The sequence below is a fragment of the Typopeltis vanoorti genome, chromosome 1, assembly GCF_054136105.1.
Source record: "Typopeltis vanoorti isolate ZY-2024b chromosome 1, IOZ_Tvanoo_1.0, whole genome shotgun sequence".
Lineage (NCBI taxonomy): Eukaryota > Metazoa > Arthropoda > Arachnida > Uropygi > Thelyphonidae > Typopeltis > Typopeltis vanoorti.
The window spans coordinates 139,805,415-139,828,963 of NC_143549.1; the positions used below are offsets into that span (position 1 = coordinate 139,805,415).

Here is a 23,549-nt window from a genome sequence, read left to right on the forward strand (position 1 = left end):
ACTAAATGGTGATCACTTCCAAATTCATATCCTCTGTACACTCTAGTGTCCTGCAACAGGGAGAGAACATCACTATCAACAATAACAGTCAATGAGACTTTTCTTATTCCTTGCATCTTCTCTCCATGTGAATTTCTGCCCACTTTTATGTTGGAACATTGTGTTATTAATAACCAGTCTATGTCCTGAGCAGAAATCCAACAAGTATTTGTCATTATTAGTTTTGCTCTTTTCTCCAAATTTTCCCAACATATTTTTGAATGTCAGACAAACATTTTTACTCTGCTATTTAAATCCCCAACAAGGACCAACTTTTCCTTTTTCATTGTGTCAGTTGCTTTCTCTAAAGCCTCAAAAAATTCCTCCACTTCTACCTTAGTAGAGGAATTTATTGCTTAGAAAGATCTGACCAATTTTTTTTTCCCTTTTTTGTTTCAGTCACTCCTATTATTTCTTTGCCATTCAGGCTTCTTATGTTGATAGTACCGGTCTTGAACTCTGGTGATGTGTTTCAGGATTTGTTCCAGTAGCTGACTTTTTGCTTGTTTTCCTGGTTAAAACAAACGGGGGGCATTGTTTAATCGGGCAATGCCCCAGCTGGCATGAAATTCTGTCATGTTGTACCATCATTTTAGATTGTGGTTTAAGCCAATAAGAATACAGTATAGTCGGCTAAATTCCAAATTACCAGCCCATCCTCATTTGTTCAGCATCCAGGTATAACAGGATGCACCATAATGTGAGGATTGGACATTAGATCAGAAGCCCTGGTCGGCAATAAAAAAAAATCTCTGCATTCCTTTAAAGGCCTATATGGAAGTCTCCTCTCAGTTATATAGCTTTGACCCTTAAGCACTCCCCTTGTGATTTTATGTGCATCATTATGATCGAACACTGTGTAATATCAGTGCCTCTACTATTATTAGCTTCGTTCTTTTCTCTAAATTTTCCAAGACATTTCAGTATGTCTCATATTATTTTTCTTTCCTGTTTAAGTTAGCAGATAACAAAGATCAGCTTTTCTTTTTTTTTTTTTTTGTCAGCTACCTTTTCCAATGAGAAGGGAAAGTTTCACTTTCCAATTTCAAATTCTGAAATCAATCCATATCACTCTGCTTAAAACTGTGTGACATTCAAGAAGTTTATAATCATGTTCACTGTTGAATACTATAGCCATGCCTTCCATTTCCTGATTATTGATGACTGAATAAAAACATCTTACAGTTATTAACAGTAACTGTCCTGTTTTTTTTTTTTTTTTTTTTTTTTTTTTTTTTTTTTTTTAAATCTGAGTAACACTAATTATGCCAACATGCCATTTCTCTAATTCTTTTTCTGCTCCCACTTCTTTTTCACTGATTGTTATGATGATAGTGCTTATCTTCATTTCTGATAAAATCAGGTTTCAGGTTGTTCCAGTAGCTGAATCGGGCATCACTGCTCCAGTGATGCCCAAGCTGATACAACACTTCATCACATTGTGCCACCATTGGTTAAAGCAAGGATACATTTTGATCAACTGTATCAAACAGGATGTACAATGAGATGGAGACTGACATTACGTCAGAAGCCCTAGTCAATTCATGACATTCCTTAAATGCTATCTATGTATTAGTCTCCTGCTTAATGGGAAATTGATGGGGCTAGAGACTTGGAGATCATGGTGGACGAAGAGTTCAAGTTCAGAGGGCATATTGCAAAAGCTGGACAGACACCAGAGTATTATATTCTCCTATTCTAGGAGAATATAATAAATTTAGTTTAATCCTTTATCCAAGCATAAGCAAACAAAGTTTGAGTCTGAAGTATCTTCAGGACTGAGACAACTTGTAGTAAAGGTGGACCAAGCTCTCATCACTCCTTGCAGACATGTATAATGCTATGCATTAAGGGAAGGGCCACTATCTAGACCAGTTTCGACCTTTATTGAGGTCTCGTCAGTGGGAGACACCCCAGAAGTGGTGATACTAAGACAGAAGCAATGTAGAGGTCATATTTTCTTATATGAGTTGCCAAAAGGTGTACCACCTTATTATTAAATTACTCTGGATTTAGAGAAAGATGTTGGAAGTTTATTTTCCACTTTGTTAGACTATAATAAATTTAGTTTAATCCTTTATCCAAGGGTAAGCAAACAAAGTTTGCGTCTGAAGTATCTTCAGGACTCCAGAATATTTTGCCAGCTTCCTTTAAGATTAAGATTATTTGGTTCTAATTTTATATTTATATAAATATAAAATAATTTATATTTGTCATTAATAGCTTTTTCCACATTAGTTAATTTATTAATGTCATGTATTATTTACATGAAATTTGCCTCTAAAAAGTGCAGAATGATTGGGAAAATTTTTCCAAAAAAAAAAATAAATAAAATAATAATAATTAAATAAAAACCATAGCCCATTTACTAACCTTCCTGAGAGATCTGTAACATGCACAAATGTATCATTGAAACTAGCATAAATATGTGCAACACCAAATACATTTTCTCCTTCAAGGGCCTGTGGTCCCAGAGCAACAACTGGCTGTTCTTCCTTTTGTTTACCTTTACGTGGTGCCATTCTGAAGAAAAAAGAGATGGCGAATATAACTGAAACATTTGCACTTTAGGTTAACTAAACAAACCAAATAATATTTTATAAAGCACATAAAATAGTTAAAGGTAAAAAAAACTGTTTAACGCAAATCCCATACAGAATGCTCTAAGGATATATAATACATTAAAAATAATAGTACTGTGGATAGATTAGATCATCCAGAAACCCTACTCTTGAGATGCATCATGAAATGTCAAACGACTTCCACAGAAAATAAATGGTAAACATAATAAAATCTTCAAACCATATTAATAAATTGACATTTTAAAACTTAACTCTGTGCACTGGAACAATTGTGCTCAATTCCCAGTTTTCACTACAAAATCTGTAGAAAATAAATGGCACCAAGTGCAACTTAATTTAAATTCATGACACCTGTTTGGGAATTATACGCTATTTCTAGTACTGCCTACATGAGAAGGCAACTTTTACGTTAACTGCAGTGTCAGTATCTGATAGCAAACTGCCTTTCAGTTCAAAACAAAGAATTTCCTGTATCTTTCTAACAGCTAACAATAAACCATATGGTCAAACATCAAAATCAGCAGTTCTTGATCTTCCTCAGCCCTTTTTGAAATTAAAAATTTGAAAAAGTTCAAATTCTTTGTACTTTTCCTATTCAATTTCAAAGATAAATAATCCCTCACCCATTGTTTTTTTTTGTTTTTTTTTTTTTGCTGTTATTTTGAGAAAATATTATGAAATTTCACTCATCTTTTAATTAATACAATCCCACCTGTGTAACCTTGTTGGCAATGTTTTTGGCTTTCATGATTCTAGCCATCAGAAAAATTACTAATACAAGAATACTTCAAAAATAATGCATGTAAGTGAACAGCTTGAAATGTTTAATCTTGTTTTGTTCCACCCTTCCCTAGTTTAGTACACTGTGATGTATGATCAAAGATGTATTTCTTGCATTATCATATATGTAAGGGTCTTACAAGTTTGTCCAAATGGATAGAAAAGTGCACAGTAATCATTCTGATGTACAAACACTCAGCACTATTGAAATTCACATTTTTTTCTTTTTTTATGGCAAAAAACTTATCCCCAAGAAACCCAGGTGATCAAATCCGCACACAGTAGTTAAGATGGAATCATATCAAGGCTCTATAAAGAGGGATAATAAATTGCTTGGCTCTGCTCATCAGAGTATTCTTAAGTACAGTAGCGAACAAATTGAACATTGAGTGTTACTCATATTTGTAAATTTAGGGACACAAAAACACACGTGTTGAACAGATTATTTTATTAGTTACTAATAAAATAAAACTTGATGCTTCGACCCCTGTATCGAGGTCATCATCGGAAGAATACAAGTGTATAAGGAAACAAGCTACATGCTCTGTATACCAGTAAACTAAATCTATGTAGTTAATTAATCCTCTAGTGATAAACTGACCTCTAGTGATAAAAAAAAAATAAGCTAGGGAAAAGGATTAATCAACTACGTAGATTTAGTTTACTGGTACACAGAGCATGAAGCTTGGTTCCTTATACACTTGTATTCTTCCAATGATGACCTCGATACAGGGGTCGAAACATCAAGTTTTATTTTATTAATAATTAATAAAATAATCTGTTCAACACGGGTGTTTTTGTGTCCCTAAATTTACAAATATGAGTGCTGATCACCGTGTAACCTTAAAAGAAAGAATCATTGAGTGTTGTCTTTACGATGTTTATTAATAGTGTTGTGCATTTTTAATATTGTAAACAAATTGACATTCTTAATGTTTTATTCATTTTGGGTAGCTATAAAATGGATACACCTCCAAGAAAGTATTCAAAAATAAGCACTCTCTCAGCACACATCCATGACTGAAAGAAAAACTGCCAATGAGTGTGGTGTTGGGTTGGGTACTGTTAATGCAATTTTAAAGAGGTTCAGGGAGATAAGTAATTTTTCATTTGACAGAAAAGGAAAATGTGGGTGAAAACAGAAGACTACACTTACTCAAGACCGTTTACTAGTTAGGAAAACCAAAAGAAATTAAAGATTTTCAGCTGTGGACTTAAACAGACTTGGCATAGAGAAAGATTAATGTTTATGACATGACAGTCTGTCAAAGATTGTTGGAAACAGGAAGGACTGTCCACAGACCAAAAAGAAACAGGCTATGCAAAAAATGAGGCTCTGGTGGGCATAACTATACAAAATTTAGACTGCTGAGAAGTGGAAAATGTTTATATTATCAGATGAGAACTATTTCTTGTCCAAGTAAAACGAATACCCTATTTTTATAATTAGTGGCTGGGAAGACTTCTTCCACCCACCTTCAACAAAACTCCTAAACACCCAGCTAAAAATATGTTCTGGGGTTGTTTTACACATGACAGTCCAGGATCACTTGTGCCTGTTGACAGTATGATGAAAAGTGACCAATACATAAAAATATTAGAGAAAAAACTGGTCCTGCAGATCCAGAATGACAAAAAAACTAATCTTCAAAGAGAGAGAGATTCTCAAAAAGCATAACATTCGATTGCTTCAGTGGCCAGTTAACTCTCCTGACATTAACCCAATAAAAAAAATTTGTGGGCCATAGGAAAAAGGAAACTCGAAGTTAAATTGACACAAACGATGACTTGGTACAATCAATTATAAAAGTATGGTTTCGAGATGCAGAAATAAGAAAAATGCATTCTATATTGGTAGATTCCATGCCGAAGAGAATTAATGAACTTATTAGGAACAAAGGAGCATATATAAATTACAGTAGAATCCACTTATTGTGATTGGAGATAATATTATCAATTGGCTATTGTTATCAAAATCAGTTGGCCCTAAAACACACCATTAAAAATGAATTAAAAATAATCCATCTATTATAATCAAAGTTCCGGTTATTGTTATCAAAATCCTCGAATGTTTTGCCTTTTGTGTTTCAGAATTCTAAGATAAGGATTAATCAGGAGAAAATTTTACAAATAACATTTGTCAAAATGTTATTTGTAAAATTTTTGTTAATCTTCCTCTAATCTTATATCTTCAAGGCAAATGCAGGGGGGGAGGTATAAATAGAGTCTAATTGTGAGTTTTCAAGTTTATTTTCATGCTCATCTTCAGCAAGTGAATTTGACTTTAAGTGCTCTTTAAAACAGCTCTTAGCATTATGGCAGAAGCAAGTGAAAAACGTAAAGATTTATCTTTTCAAGAAAAGCAAAGAATTTTGGAGTGCTATGATAAGTTGCCCAAAATGAGTCAGTGTAGTGTGGCTGTACATTTAAAAATCTCATAACCACTCTTGTGTAAGATCTTAAAAAACAGATCAAACATTGAAACTTCAGCTCTTACTTACTAATGGGAACATGGATCGGAAGAGAGCCCAATCTCATAAGGATACTCAAGTGGAATCAGCATTAAAAATTTGGTTTAGCAATGTTCGTGAAAAGAATGCTTCGATTAATCGCCCCTTTGATGCGTCAAAAAGCAGAACTTGCAAAAATAATGGGGTAAGAAAGTTTCACCGTAACTGATGGATGGTTTAATTTAACAGGTGGAAAAAGCGACAGAATATTGTGTACAAGCGTATTCATGGCGAAGAAAAAATGCTGATTTATCAGCTGATGCGTGGATTAAGACCAAGAGGCCAAAAATTATTGCCGAATATTCTCCCAAAGATTCTATTTTCATGCAATGCCCGAGCTTACTTATTTGTTTAAAAATGAAAGTGCTAAAGGATTTAAATCTTCAAAAGAGCAACTGACAGTTCGCTGTTGTATTAATATGAAAGGTGAGAAACGAGAGCTCCTAGTGATTGGAAAAAGTAAAAATCCTTGGTGTTTTAAAGGTGTTAAAATATGTGCCTGTTGACTACTGTTCTAGTGCAAATGCTTGGATGACTAATGACATTTTGAACAATTGGTTAGTTAAGTGGGATCTTAAATTAAAGTCAAAAATTGTCTTGTTAGTAGACAACTGCACTGCACAGACAAATAATTTATCGTTAAATATCAAAGTAATTCTCTTGCCTGCGAACACTTACATCGTTAATTCAATCATCTGACCAAGGCATCACATGAGCTTTTAAAGCTTATTATTGCAGAGAAGTTCGTGTGAGAATTACAGCTGAACTTGATTATATAAAAGAGCAATCTGATGCAAGTGCAATTGCAAAAAACATTTCCCTTCTTGATGCATTGCATTTAGTAGCAATGTCATGGAAGCAAATCTCAGAGAAGACTATTGAAAACTGCTTCCAAAAAGGTGAATTTTTTAAAACAAACTCTGAAACGCCTTCTTCCAAAGAATTTGAATATTAGTTGGATATTGATAACAACATTGAAGTGGTGGCTACAATGAGCGTAGCCACCACTTCAATGGTGGTGGTGGCTACAATGAGTGTCGGGGAATATGTCAAGCTGCTTCCGACGAGAACTTTGAACTAATAGAAGAAAGTGAACCTAATACAAATATAGAAGAACAAATTTTAGAAGCTCTACGAATACTTCTCCGCGGTGTGCAACATAGAGTGACAAACTTCAAAAGGTATTATGAGTATAAGAAATTTATTCATGAACTACTATATTCAAACACATGCAGACAACACTAGATAATTTTTTAAAATAAATTTTATGTTGTTGCTTATTAAAAAGTTGTTTATAACAATAAATTAAATTAAATTAAAGACTCATAACAATAAATTGAAATTAATGATGCAATTTTTTATATCCTTTGCTTAATGCTATTAGCCAGTTATTGTTATCGAAACAACTATCCCAAAGTGATCACAATAAGTGGCATCTACTATATTAGGTAAAGTTGAAGTTTAATTTTTGTGCTTATTTTCTTGCAAAATTAATTTTTTTTTTTTTTTTAAAATGTGAGTGTTTGGATTAATTTGTTTGCTACTGTACCCAAGTAATCTGATGAGCTGCTTTGCCCACTTCTGCAATATGCCCTCTGATCTTTAACTTCCTATCCACTAACACCCTCAAATCCCTGGCTTTGTCAATTTCCTGGAATACAATTCCATTAATGTGGTACACAGCTGGTAATCTTTTCGTCCTAAAAAGCATAACCATACACTTTGCCAAATTAAACCGACATCCATTCTCCTTTGCCCAGACTGCCAAATCTATCCAAATCGTGCTGCAAAATTTTAACACCTGTATTAACTATTGCTCTACCCAACTCTCTGTCACTGGCACACAACTGAATAGTTCCTCTCAGATCCTTTATGTCGTTAATGTACCAGGTCTTTCCGACTAAAGGGATTCATCTATACTGACTGAGCTATGGAACGTGATACTGAGTAAAGGGCAAGTCACTTCCATCCCATGTATCCCCCCATATTCCAAACAACTAACCTTCTGAATCTAAAAGCTTCCAGTTTCAGGTAAGCATATGAAATATTGATATGTATCATATGTATCATGTCATATGATATGCTTTAATATTAACAAGTTTTCTAGGCCAAGCACTTCAAAATTATAGGCAGTGATTTGATATCCTGCTGTTTCCACATGGGCAGAGCAGCAAGCGAACAGCAGCTCGTGTTTCAGATGGATAGAGCATTAAAACTTTAGCTGTCACATGAACAATTTTTATTTATTGATTTTTTTAAAAATCAAATTGGTCCATATAATTGTACACTCACACTGATCAGAGAATGAGCATTTAAGCTAGTAGTAGTACTAAAAACTCTGTTATTAAGTAATGTAGATCTGGAAAAGGCAATAAATGTATCAAGAAAAACAAGATCTTCAAAATGCTACAATTGTAGGACTTACATGACACAGTAATATCATATTACTGTGTCAGTACCTTACTTACATGGATTGCACACAAAACAATTGATTAAATATGAGACATTTTCTTTGCATTTTATTGGACCATGATTCTTTATAAATATATGTATACAATCGTCAACCAGTTTCGCCAGCTTGAGTCTGTCTGGCTTCTTCAGGACGAGAATGGTTACACTAACATTAAATGCTACAACAGAAGAATGCAGTAATGACCTTAAAAAATCAGTTTAAAAAAAAAATTGAAAAAGGACGCGTGACATTAAGAGCATAAAGCGTGGAGAATTGATCATTGTTAGTAGATCACGTGTTATAGTTTTTCACGTAATTCAGTTCTGCTAAACACAGTGAATTTATTAAGCTTTTCCAAATGTCTTTTAATATCATGCCTTGATTTCTATTGAGATTGTCTCCTGTATACGGAGTACCACTGCAGCTTCTTTAAAGTTTCTACATTTGAAATGTAAGGTATGGAGCTGTTGTCCCAATCAATGGAATGGTTCAAAATTGAGAAATGATAGGCTAATCCTGAGGTGTCAGTTCTGTTGTTGTTGACATCTCTGATATGTTCTTTTTTTTTCAGATTTCTAGGCTTTGTGATGTTTGGCCTACATAATTCAGTCCACAGGAACATGGGATGTTGTATACTCCTGCGTATTTGTAGAAAGTGATGCTGTCCTTAGGAAATCTTAACATGTGCCGTGTAGTTAAAATAGGTTTAAAGGCAACCCGGATGTTTTTGCAATTTTGGTGGAGACTGAGCCTGCATAAGGTATGACGATGTGTACTGTGTCACTTGAGGTTGTCGCTGTGGGCTGTTTCTATAGAGAATCTTTTGAATTATATTTCGAGAATAACCATTTTTGGAAAGAGTTTTTGATATGAGTGAGAGCTTATCAAGTAGATCTTTTTCTTCTGTGATGATATTTATTGCTCTGTTTTTGAGCATATGTATGATGCTAAGTTTTTGTGCATAATGATGAGTAGATTTAAAATGAAGATAATGTCCAGTGTCTGTTTACAGTAGATTGTGAGCTTCATTTGTCCATTATCCTGTTTTTTTACTAATACGTCCAAAAAAGGTAATTAATGGTTGTTTTCTAACTCTAATGTGAACTTAATTTTGTGGTGGAAAGAATTTATTTTTTGAAGGAACTCGTGTAAGGCATTTTCCGTGTCTTTCCAAACGATGAACACATTGTCTACATATCTCCAACAGACTGATGGTTTCGGAGTTATTTTTGATAGAATGCCATTTTAATTTTTCCATGAACAGATCCACGCACGGTCGTGACAGGGGACTGTCCATGGCTAAGCCTTCCAGTTGTTGATACAATAAGTTGCTTACTTTAAAATAGTTTGATTTTAGGCAATGGCAGGGGAAAAAAAAAAAAAAAAAAGAAGAAAATTATTGCTGTTCCCAGTAGATTTCACGCGAGTATTTTCATACCGTTTCATGCAAAAATAATTTGGTTTAGCTACATGAGAAATTGCATTCTAGCAATTTTGTAAATTTAACTTTTTTTTTTTTTTTTTTTTTTTACAGATAATATCATGGCTGAACTCAAGAAGAAATGTAGACAATATAATATCGAATATTGGAAATACGGCTTTATTCAGTAACCTACAAACAAAACATTACCAATGTGATCTGCCAAAAAGTTTTTTCAAATGAATCTATGAAGCCTTCATGACTAGAAGAATGTTTAACAAAACTGCATAATGTTGGTGAAGAACTACCGTATTTTTCAGTGAATAAGACGAACCCTACTTTTTAGAACCCAAAATTAAGAAATCAATATTTTAAACATAAAACAGAATGCATTTGATATTTTTTAAATATTCAAAGTATATTTAGTAATTAGGTAATATTTTTAAGATACATACTGAGATGCATTCTTAGGGATGCATTTTCTGGGCTAACTTGGTTCGTGTTCTCATGGCTAAACCCTTCTCTCTTCATGAAGCTGAAGCACCACTTTGCATCTCCATTTTGCAAGAGAAATGAACAATGTTCATTTCTCTTGCAAACCTTTTTGCCTCATATTGAATAAGTTTGGTTGACACACATATCCCGCTCTGGCGCTGCTACATTATCCAAGTCTTAAGCCTCTTCTCCAAGTTTGGCCATTTTGCTGGTTTTCCTCTTAAGGCCTCCCTCTTCTTTTTTTTTTTGGCATCCTGAATAGTTGTTCTTCCTGATTTCTCCACTGTCCAATCATACACCCAGTGAGAGGAGGTCCAAACTGTCTCTCTGAAGCTTTATTTCCATGTTCTTTTGTGTAATTGATGACTTTTAACTTGAATTTTGAAGAATATGACAATTGTTTTTTTATTTTTGGACAATTTTATGGACTAGTGCTCAAAATATTGTTAATGCATTAACTTACCCTGCCAACGAGTTGCAGATGTATGTGAATGCTTTCAGAATTCCGATTGGTTTATTCAGAATCAGCTGTTAATGATGTCAATCGACAGAGTTAACAAAGGCTAGTGATTGGCAGAAGCCTGTTCGCAGAGACAACGTACCAGCAGTTTCGCCATGGCAACTGTGGGTCTCTCAACCGGTTACCCCCCCATTTATAAGACAACCCTCAATTTTTGGTCTAAAAATTTTAGAAAAAAGTAGTCATACACGGAAAATTATGGTAATCCTACCAGTGTTTCCCAACGTGGGACAATTTGATACTTTGGGGGGAAATTAGAAAATGTTGTTGCATTCGTCACTTCATCACTGATATACTAAAAAAAAAACTCACCACTTTTGGCGATAAATTGTCGATGTTGCAACCCCGACTTTCCGAGAAAAAAAGCTGATATCACTAGTACAGCAGTCAACATAAATACAGTATCAAGAAGAACTCTCAGAAAAGCAAAATGATGAGTCTATTAGAATTTTATTCAACATAAAAGGAACAATAGCATAGCTTTCTCACGAGACAGAAATGAAAGACCGAAATTCAACTAGTTTTGCAAAAAAAAAAAAAAAAAAAAAAAAAAAAAAAAAAAATACTGTTGCCCTTCCTGTTGTTATATAGTAGAATGTGGCTTGTTAAAAAAAAAAAAAAAAAATCAGCTAACGCCTTTTTATTCCCGTATACGGGAGTAGGCGAGGCCATTTAGCCCTATCTAACTTTTGGAGACTGAGTGGGCAGTTCAATCTCCATTGGTACCCAATCAGAGACAGATGACCCAAAGCTATCACTAATTAAGCGGTACGCAGTGAAGAGAGACTGCTCAAATGTGCCGCCATCTCGTGGTCCCTAACCCTAACACAATATATTTAATGTCTGAAATAATGTGGGTTCTAAGGTTGATTTTCTTGAGTTTACAGGACGAAAAACCCGAGTTTCCGGGAGGAAAAACCTGCTTGCCCGTGCCAGAGATCGACTAACTCGGGAACCGGTCAAAAAAAGGCTTAGAAAAATTTCCTCTAGTCGCCGACTAGACTCGAAACGAAGTCTTCCTTCGTGCGGCCAAGCGCGGTGGTGTGCAAACGCCACATCCACTGAGCTACACAGGCTCGTGGCTTATTAATTAGTGCTGTGACTTGCTAAAAAAAAAAAAGAAATCATCTGGATATCACAAACCATGGGGATTTGAGATTGAAAATGACTAAATTAGCACCTCAAATAAAAACTCTTTGCAACAGACATCAAGCTCAAGGATCGCATTAACTTGGATTTTATTTTCCCAAGTTCAATTTGATTTATGTTTCATAATATACAAAGTAATATAAAATTTATATTCATTGAAGAAAGTCGATGAATTTTTTATTTAAAGTACATATTTATATTATACTTTTCCAGAACTTGGCTGACTATTATGCTGGGGGGGGGGCATCAAAATCTTTGAGGCGGGGCATGATCCAAAAAACATTGGGAAGCACTGTCCTACCAGCTGTTAGTGAGGTCATATGTATTGTACTGCACAAGCCAGCCTCTGATATTATCAAGAAAATTCCTTTGAGCAATACTACAGTGCAACGAAGAATTGATGAAATGGCCCAGGATGAAGACTCATTATGCAAGTATTTAAAAACAACCCAGCTCTCTATACAACTTAACGACTCTACTTTACCAGGAAATGAAGCTTTACTTTTAGTATATGTACGATACATAAAATAAAAAAATTTGCAAGAATTACCGTATTTGCCAGCGTATAAGATGCACCCCCTTTTTTGTACACATTTTTTATGAAAAAAAGTTTATCACTGAATATCATAATGAATTTACAGTATTTCAACTATAAAGTAATAAATAGGTCTACTTTCCATGTTCTTTAGCATATGCAATCACACATAGCTTGTATGCAATATTGTAACAATGCTGAGGTTTTTCAGCCATAATTTGCCAAGAAATTTAGAGAAAATTTAACGGTAGAAATTTATCACTGTTCACAACAACCACGACAACAATTGAAAAGTTTAAATGAACAGGAACACTACTGTGATCGTCAATGACAGCACATGTGCATCCACTGATGTCTACGCAACTGGAATGCTCTCACACACCGCAAGGAAGCAAGAACAAAATCGTGTAACTCAGAACAGAGAAAATTTCCAGAAATAAAAGCAATAAAAAACTGAGTATCAGCATATAAGATGCACCCTGTTTTTCAGACCTATTTTCAAAGAAAAAAAGTGCATCTTATATGCCAGCAAATATGGTATTTGCTAACTGACACTAAAGGAGAATTGATATTTCTTGCATTGGAAGAGTTTTTTAAAGAAAAAGAAATCCTTCTGAATAATATCTTGTCAGTTGCTACGGATGGTCTGAATGGTGCTCCAACGAAGGTAGGGTGCTACGTGGCTTTATTACATATTTCAAAGAGGCAGTAATAAATGTATTTACTGCACACTGTGATTCATTGTCAAACATTTAGTTGCTAAATACCTGAGTTGATTACCTACACAGGACATAACATTACGTAATTACGGTAGTCAACAAAATCAAGTCATTCATTAAATGACAGATTGTTTGGACAACTTTTGAAAATGATAAAGAATTCAATCACTTGCTGCTCCATACAGAAGTTCATTGATTATCAAGGGGTGCCCTGTTTGAACTGATTTTATGAACTCTGATTCGTTGCTACAGTTTTTAGAAAAAAGAGATGATTCTTTACGAGCCAACTCGATTAATTTCAAAAGTGACATAGCTTATTTGACTGACTTGTTTAATAAACCTACAGCTCCAAGGAGATGAGCTGAATTTAATAAAAACAAAAGCTGTTATTTCTGCATGTGTCAAAACCTGTCCTGTACAAATGAAAATTCGGACGAGGAGAATTGAGCCAGTTTCCAAAGCTATCAAGAGTGGAAAAATGTGATGAAGACGTGCTCAGCTATTGTCAGCACTTGGACTCTCCACTGTGAGACTGCACTGAACCAACGATTTAAAGATATTCTCGAAATTAAAATACCTGATTGGGTTTTGGACCCATTTTCAAGTACAAACACAGAAGAATCTTTACAATTACAAGTACTGACAGAAGTAACAACAAATGAGAAATTAAAATTCAAACACAGATACCAACAGTTCTGGTTGCAAAAGCAGATGCCCATACTTTATCCTGGATTGTGGACCATAGTAAAATTTAATTTAATTACATTTCCATCATTACATGTGGGTTCAGTGCAGTCACAAATCTTTTAACTACAAAAAAGAACCCGACTGCAAACACTAATCGCAGTGATTTAAGAATGCTACTGAAAAATATAGAGCCAAATATCAATAAAAATTGGTAGCAGCACAGGTTCTTTTTTCTCATTAGGATTGTTTTTAATATTACTGATTGTTATTTACTATTTTATGTGTGATTTTAAAATATGTGTAATGTTTGTTTTCTTAATATTAATCATGTTATTAAATTTTCAGCTCCAACTTGTCCTATGTTTACATGCAACTTATGTTTATTTTGTGGATTTCGATAAATAGTTTTAAAGTTTCAGTTCAAAGGTGTCTTATTTCAAAACTTCCAAAATCTTTGCTAGATGCATAATAAAATGCAAATTTGTTTCTGTATCTATCTGTCTGTTCACTTAAAACTGGAGAAATGTTGATCCGATTTTCTTTTAAATGTATCAGGTAGAGCTGACCAGGTCTTAGAAAGTAGTTTCCAGAGTGTGTGCTGAATAATTTTTTTTTTTTTTTTGGAAAAGGGGGGGGGGAGCAGTAAACCACTGATCTAGACAAAAGAAAGTAATGGTGAATTCTGATGGCCATGATACAATAGCATTCAAACCACTAATGCCAGTAAGATATACTTAACAGAGAACGATGTACTCACAGGAATAAAATATGATGGCTATAGTATCTTCAAAAAGACAGAAAAGATAAAAAGAGATCGGGTGCTGATGATTTCAAAAATGCTATGTTCCCTCCATGTGAAACTTGAAGGAAGCAGTAATGATAATGGCTTTGAGGCCATTTAGTGTGAGGTTGAGGTAAGCACAAGTTTTAGATATTTAGTGAGTACAGTTAGTACAGGAGAAAAGAATGTTGAAGATAAGAAGGGATACATCAGAACAAATAGAGGAGCAATATAGAAGAAAGTTTAATAAGGTGAAAAAAGCAGTCAGAATGGATAAGACGAAATGGTTAGAAGCTCAATGCAATAATACAGAACAGCACTATGGAGAGCATAAAACTAGGGAGGTGTACAAAATGAATAGAACCATTAATAGAAGGTGGTAACCAAAACAGACAACAAAGATGAAAAAGGCAAAACATCGATGAATAAAGAGAAAATTGTATAGCGGTGGACAAGATACTGTAGTGAGTTATATGAAGCAAAACTAGATTTAGATAGCATTGCGAAACTGACTGAAGAATTGAAGCAGATATCACCACCAGGTAATGAGTATGATATGAACATTTTAAGGAGAGGTAGAAAAAGCAATAGGACAGCTAACACACAACAAGAGCCCTGGTAATAATAACATCACTGGAGAAATGATTAAATATGGCAGCAAAAGTATGGTTACAGAAATGCACCTACTATGTAATATGGTATGGAAAGAAGGAAAAATGCCAGAGGAATGGGTGAAATTAATATTAGTGACATTATACAAGAAAGGAAATAAGCTAGAATGTAAAAATTATAGAACAATTGCCTTGACAAGTCATCTTGGTAAAGTGATGATGATATTGACAGAAAGATTGAGAACACAAATGGAAGCATGCCTTGCAGACAAGCAAGCAGGATTTAGGAAGGATAGAACTACAATTCAACAGATTTTGACAATGAGGTTAATAGCAGAGAAAGTTACGAGAAAAAACAAAAACATATATACTTGCTTTGTTGATTTTCAGAAAGCATTTGACAGTATTGACCAGAAAGTGACGTTAGCAGTTCTGGAATCTATGGAATTGATAAAAAAACTAATAGCTATATTAAAAGATGTTCAGAAGAACATCTTTTAATATAGCTATTAGTTTTTTTATTAGTTAATATAGCTATTAACTTTTAATATAGCTATTAGTTTGGGGAACTGGTTTAGAAAAAGCAGAGGTACTAGACAGGGGAGACCCAATATCACCAAGCATTTAGAAAGAGCAATGGATAAAATGAAGGAAGATGGCAAAAGGAATATCAGTGCATGGGATGAGAATTAATAATCTGGGATTTGCAGATAACATTGTTATTATGGAAGAAGAAGAAAGAGAACTACAAAAAAACATTGAAACTGTTAAATGAGGAAGGGAAAAGATTTGGACTTGTTATGAACTTGGAAAAAACAGACAATGGTATTTGGTGAGAAGAACATGAAACAAAAGATACAAGTGGACGGAATTTCTATGGAAAATGTAGAACAATTCACATATTTAGGAAGTAAAATGACATGATTTGGACTGTAAAAAAGAAATAAAGATCAGAATTGCAAAGGGAAGAACAAATCTAAGAGTACTGGAAACGTGCATCTTTAGTGGTGTACTCTATGGATCTGAAACATGGGTAATAAATAAGGAATCAAGAAAAAGAAGTTTTGCATTTGAAAGAACTTGTTACAGGAAAATTCTAAGAATAGGATGGGTACAGAAAGTCACAAATGAAGAGATCTATTAAAAAATACAACCAAAGGAGAATCTAATGCAGAAGATTATAAAATGCAAGCTGCAATTAGTTAGTTGCAAGCTGAGTTAGCTGTCATACGATGGTAGCAGGGTTTTTCCTCCTGGAAATTCGGGTTTTTCATCCCACATACAGACAAATCGGCCCTTCAGAACACGCATAATTTACAGACAAAAATTTCTAGCAGTGGTGATGGTGGTTGTGGGCAGTAGACGGCACTGATGTAGGTGATTGGTAGTATAGGTTCTGTGTAGTAGTGGAGAAAAAGAGTTGTACAGTAGGTGTCCTCCCACAATGAGTCTTCGGACTCCTTGGAGGTGTCACGAATAATAATAATAATTATTTGGACACATCTGCAGAATGAGTGAGGACCAGAAAATAAAGACATTCATGTTTGGTATTATGGGTGATGTAAACAGAAGAGGTAGACCATACAGAGAATGAAGAGATGACATAAAGACCAAAAAAAAGATGACAAAGACCAAAATTAAGCACTCGCAACTGACTGGAAACGCATTATATTCATTCACCACGGTCCAAGTGAAAAAGCTAAACTTCATACCCTTAGTGACCACACTCTCACTCAACTTTCAGAGATGACAAGTGCTTAAAGCATTTCCCCTGAATCAATCCAATACATTCTTATAAATAGCATAAATGTTTCTATCATATCCCTTCTTTTCATCTATTAAACTTTTGCAACCCACCTCACAGGGAGCATTCCACAGGCCATTCACCATCTTGGTCACTTGTTCCTGAACCCTCAAGAAACCCAGATGGAGACTTGAGCACAGTAATTCAGATGTGTTCATATCAAGGCCCCACAAGGGTGGACAGGGGTACACAGCATGAGAAAGATGGATGCTCCAAGAGGAGGTGAGAGCATATGTAGACAGGAAAGGAATGGGATGACCTGGGATCAAGAGGACACAGTTGGAATTGAAAAGGGTTCTAAAATGAATAAGCAGAAAGGGAAATGGCCCCAGGCGAGCATGGAGAAATCACATCGAGTGAGTGGTATCAGTGGAACTAGCTGTAGATCCAGAAATGAGCTGTTGTTTTTGTATACAAATGCTAGAAGAAACAAGGTAGATAAATGGTTGCACTAATTGCGTCTGTTCATCCAAAGATTGTCGGAATGTGTGAGACATGGTTGGAAGAGGATGACATCTTGACAGGAATAGAGATGGAAGGGTATGATGTGTTTTGTGAGGATAGAAGGGATAAAAAGGGAGGAAGAGTGCTATTGATGATAAAGAAAGAGTTATGTCCATACAAAGTAGAGATGCCAGAGGGAAATAGTGCCAGTGGTTTTGAGGCAGTACGGTGTGAGATAGAGGTGAACGGAATCAAATACTTGGTTGGATGTTGTTATAGACCAGGTAATCTGGATGGTGGTGATAATGAAATGTATAATCAAATTAGTCAAGCAAATAAGAAAAGGGTGATCATTATGAGTGATTTTAATTATGGCAATATAGACTGGAATGATGAGATATCAACTGGAAGTAAATGAAATGAGTTTATTGAGGGATAACTACCTCAGACAGTATGTAACAGAGGGCACATGAGGATTGAGGGTCTTGGATTTGGTCATCTCATCTTAGGATGTAATTATAAATGAGGTGTCAAATCATCCACCAATTGGCGAGAGTGACCATGAGGTGATTACCTGGGTGATTGCCAGCAGTGTGAGGACCTCTGTGAAAAAAGGGTATATGTGGAACTACAAGGTGGGGGTGGGATTATAAAGAGCTCAGGAGACAGCTTGTGGGTGTAGCATGGAATGAGGAGTTAGCTGGAAAAGAGAATAATGCTGCTTGGGGGATTTTCAAAAACTATCTAATAGATGCAATGTCTAAATGTATTCCAAGGGTGAGAAGGTTAAATAAGGTGGGTGTGAAATGGATGGATAAAGAGATTAAGCATGCGATAAAGAGAAAAAGGGCATTGTGGAGGCAGCATAAGAGAAGTGGAAATAATCAATTCCATGAGGTTTACAAAGACCAGGCAAGCAGGGTGACTTGGTTGGTGAGGGTAGCTAAAAAGAGGTATGAACAGCAGTTAGCTAATGAAGCCAAAAAAGAATCCTAAGGAGTTCTTTCGATATGTAGCCAGCAAAAGAAAGAATGATTATGGAAGAATGACATTGATTGGAGAAAATGGTATAAAGATGGCTGTTGTAGAATGTGTGGTGGAGATACTTAATAGCAGTTCATAAAGGTCTTTCAGTCTTGTGAATGTGACTTCATGGAGAGATTGAGAGCAGTTGATGATGGGAGGAGAGACTGACTGTAAGTGAGCAAGAGGTGTATGGGGAGTTGAGTAAACTAGATGTTAATAAGGCTGTGGGACGTGATAATATATCACCACGTATTCTGAAGGAATGTGCCAGTGAGTTGACACCTGCCTTGACATATTTTTTTAATACGAGTCTTGCACTCGGTCAAGTTCCTAAGCAGTGGAAGGAGGGTAAGATTGTGCTTCATAAAGGAGATGATCGAACTCAAGCATCCAACTATAGACCTATCTGTGTGTCAGGTGTTGTGGTTAAGTTGTTGGAGAAGCTTGTGAGAACTAGGATCCAGAGTTAGGTTGACAACAATGGTATTATCTGTGATGGAAAGCATGGATTTGCTAAAGAGAGGTCATGTTTTAGTAATCTACTTACTTATTACAATAAAATGACTGCTTCCTTGGACAGAGGAAAAGGATACACAGTAATATACTTGGATTTCGCAAATGCTTTTGATAGAGTACCTCATGATAAGTTGACAGTCAAACTAGAGCAGATGGGGTCGGATATTAGATTAGTGCATTGGATTGGAGACTGGTTATCTGATAGGTACTAACAAGTTGTGTATGGGGGAGCGATATCCAGGAAAAGGAAAGTCACTAGTGAAGTGCCTCAGGGGTTTGTTTTAGGGCCATTACTGTTTAACTTGTATATTAATGATATAGGTGAAGATTTGGATGGCGATATTCAGTTGTTTGCAGATGATTGAAAGTTGGGACGAGCCATGAAGAGTAGTGAAGATGTTGTGGCCTTACAAGAAGACTTGAATAAATTGAGTGATTGGGCATGGAAATGGGGGATGCGGGTTCAATGTTGCAAAATGTAAGGTTTTAAAATTTGGAAAACAAAGATGGGATGCAGAATTTATGCTTGGTGAGGATATATTGTTGGAGGTGGAGGAAATAAGAGAACTGGTTGTGATAGTGGATAAGGATCTGAAATTTAGGAGACACATAGCCAAAATTGTGAAGACAACACAAAGGCTTCTGGGAATGATGCAGAGGACACTGACATCTAGAAGTAGAGAGATTCTTGTTCTGTTGTATAAGGCTTTGATTAGACCACACATGGACTATTGTGCCCCTAGTTTCAGAAGGATGAAGAGATGTTGGAAAGGCTCCAAAGGCAACTGACTAAGGTAGTTTGTGACCTCTGGAATGTCGAGTATGAGGAAATATTGAGAAGATGGAATTTGCAGAGTCTGGTGGACAGGAGGAAGAGGGGAGATATGATACAGACCTACAAGTTGGTAAGGGGTTGTGATAGGATCAATGCTGGAGAAGTTCTACAGAAAATAGTGGGAGAACCAGAGGTCATCTCTGGAAACTGTATAAAGAGGGTGTAAGGGAGTGAGAAGTAGGATTTTTTCGTACAGAGTTGTAAATGATTGGAATGCCTTGCCTGAGAGTGTGGTGTCTGCAAGGAGCTTGAGTGTGTTTAAGACATGGTGTGATGAGCGGTGTGTGTGATAAAAGGACCTCCTAGATTAGTCTTTGACCCCATGAGGTCTTGGGATAATAATAATAACTTCCTTATCTCTGCATGTTAGTGTGTTCTTCATAAATAAGAAATCCTATAAGCCACCTTGGAGACCATAACAATATGCCCTCCAACTCTATCTACCCATCCCCAAATACCTAGTTTTGTCAATTTCCTGAAGTACAGTTTTATCAGTGTAGTACAAAACTTGTGATCTATTTGTCCCAAATGCATAACAATAAATTTTGCCACATTAAAATGACACCCATTATCTTTTGCCCATACTGACTGTACATTTAAATCATCCTGTGAACTCTCCACCTATTACCCCCAATTTTGCATAATCAGCAAACAAATGAATATTTCCCTTCAAATTATTTCCTATATCACAGCAATGGTCCAAGCACAGAGCCTCAATGCATCCCACTAGTCACCTGCTTTTTTTTTTCTGGATTCTGCTCCTCTATATATGACTTTTGGGTACCTATCCATCATCCACCATGATATCCATATCACCAGTTTCATAGCTATCCTCCATTTGTTCTAATTTGCATAACAAACAGACCCTTCACAAAACCATTCTGCCACTCAGAGAATCATATTCTTATCCATCCATTCCTGAATTCACTTTGACCAACTTTTTCAGTACTTTTACCACTCTCGAGATACTGACTGATGTATAATCTGCCACTGAAGTCTCATGTAAATCAATTATTTTGTTCTCTTTCCACTCCTTTGGCCATGTATATCACCACATATATTACAGGAACATGCCAAAGAGGTGGTAATGCTCTATCTTTGTCATTTAGCAAGTCTAGCAATAACAACGGAGGGGGGGGGGGGGTACTTCGCGCTGCGAGATGCTTCCAATCAGTCCATAAGAAGTTTATAGAACCTCACTACTAAAATATAGCTAGTCGATAAATAAATTCTTATTTATTTATTCTTTATACACAGATGCGGGTACATTCAATTAATAATAAATAAATGCTACATAAAGTAATGGCAAAAGCAGACCGCAAAGATACAACGTAAACAAAATAAAATCATACAGAATGCTGATTAAAAATACGGAAACTAATTCGACAGTTGGCTATGCATTTCAATTCACTTAAGAATCATATACAAATACTTTGATTCACAATTGAAATGGTTCTTCCGAACTCGAAAAGTCGACGCACACAGATGCAATGTGCAACTTAATTCCAGTATTGCAAAATAAAAACAATTACAAGAACAAAACGATTTCGACTGTAAAAATTTTAAATAATATTATTCTTTAAATCAGTATAGACAAACAACGAGGATTAAATGCGATTCTTATTACAAAACTCACACATACCTGGAGCTTAAAAATTTGTAAATCCCACTAGCTCACATACAAAAAAAAGGAACGCACGATAAAATTAAATTTTAAGGTGGCGCTAGATGCTATTCCACTCTTATTTTCTTATGCTCTCGTTACTGTTTATTATAATTATTATAATTATAATAATTATAATAAATTATAACATTATTATAATAATTGTTATAATTATAATAATTATGATTATCGTTATTTTCATATTTTTAACTATTTAAAGTGTAGGAAGCTATTTGCTTGAAGAATTCTCTAAATAGGAATATAATACGCATTTTCTTCAACATTAAAATTCCAACTAAAATATACTGTATACACAGTATATATTATTATTATTATTATTATTATTATTATTATTATTATTATTATTATTATTATTATTATTATTATTATTATTATTATTATTTTAACGGTGTCTCCATGGAGTCAAAAGACTAATCACGGGAGACCCGACATTGACACACTAACCATTATTTACACAATACCTGTCATACCTCTCCTTAAATTCATTCACAGTTGAAGCATTCACAACCAGTTCTGGCAAAGCATTCCACCCATTCACAACACAACCCTCCAAGTAAAAAATCTAGTCCTAACACCCTTGTTAACCACACTCTTACACAATCTCCAGGGATGGCCCCTCGTTCTCTCACATCCGGCATTGGTCTTAAGAATATCATCAGTATCAATCCTGTAAAATCCCTTTAACAATTTAAATACCTCTATCATATCTCCTATCCTACGTCTATCAGCTAGTTTTTGGAGCCCACAGATCATCAATCTATCCTCATAGGGAACATCCCACAGACCTGCAACAATCTTTGTAACCCGCCTCTGTATCCTCTCTACCACTTCCGCATCACCAAGAAATCCTGGCAACTAGATCTGTGCACAACAGTCCAAATGCGGCCTTATTAATGCCTTATAGAGTGGAATGATAACTTCCCTATCCCTGCTTGTTAGTGTGTTCCTCAACAACCATGTAATTTGATGTGATGTTTTGGCAATCTTAGCAATATGCCCTTTAAACTTAAGTTCTCTGTCCACAATAACTCCCAAGTCTCTTGTCTCATCAACTTCCTGCAGTTCAGTTCCGTTAATATAGTAAACAGCATGCGATGTCATCCTCCCGAAGTGCATCACCTTACACTTAGCCACGTTGAACTGACAGCCATTTACCTCAGTCCATAGCGTCAGACTATTCAAGTCATCCTGTAAAATATCCACATCATTTGAATTGATTATCGCTCTTCCCAATTTTGCATCATCAGCAAACAAGTGGATATTTCCATTCAAGATATTTCCAATATCATTGATGTACAAATTAAACAATAGAGGACCAAGAACTGAGCCCTCAGGTACACCACTAGTCACTTGCCTTTTCCTGGACTCAGCTCCTCCGTAAACCACTCTTTGATATCTGTCCGCCAGCCATCCTTTAATCCAAATCACCATCTTCGGATCCAAACCCATTTGCTCTAATTTATGTAACAGAGTTCCATATGGAATCCTGTCAAAAACCTTTGCAAAGTCAAGCAGTATCACTGAGTAAGGATTTCCTTTATCCAACTCCACTGTTACTTTATTATAGAACGTAAGCAAATTACTTAGGCAAGACCTACCTTTCACAAAACCATGTTTCCCCCTTATAAAGTATCATATTGCTGTCCACCCAGTCCTGAATTCTAATTTTAACTAATTTCTCCAAAATCTTAACCACCACTCCAGATATACTGATTGGTCTATAATTTGCAACATCAGTCTTAGAGCCTCCCTTGTGCAATGGAACTATTTTCCCCTCTTTCCACTCTATTGGCACTTTACCAGAACTGAGGCTTAAATTAAACATCCTGGTTAGAGGAGTTGCTAATTCTCTTGCACATTCTCGTAACACATGGGCCGATATGCCATCTAACCCAATGGCAGTGTTAGCATTAAGGTTCTTTAATATATTAAGCACCTCAATTTCATCTATCTCTATACT

At 35.4% G+C, this 23,549-nt stretch overlaps 1 protein-coding gene across 1 annotated transcript in view; it reads right to left on the bottom strand.

The window, feature by feature from the left end:
• The window catches only part of LOC150110474 (small ribosomal subunit protein uS11), a 64,948-nt gene extending 43,337 nt beyond the window's left edge, over positions 1–21,611 (bottom strand). Inside the window, exons 1-2 of the mRNA XM_090394020.1 lie at positions 21,548–21,611; positions 2,413–2,562 (exon numbers count right to left, since the gene is read on the bottom strand). Coding sequence (XP_090250146.1) covers positions 2,413–2,561 — 149 coding nt within the window. The 5' untranslated portion in view covers position 2,562; positions 21,548–21,611. The remainder of the gene's footprint in view (positions 1–2,412; positions 2,563–21,547) is intronic.
• Between the last annotated feature and the right edge of the window lie 1,938 nt (positions 21,612–23,549).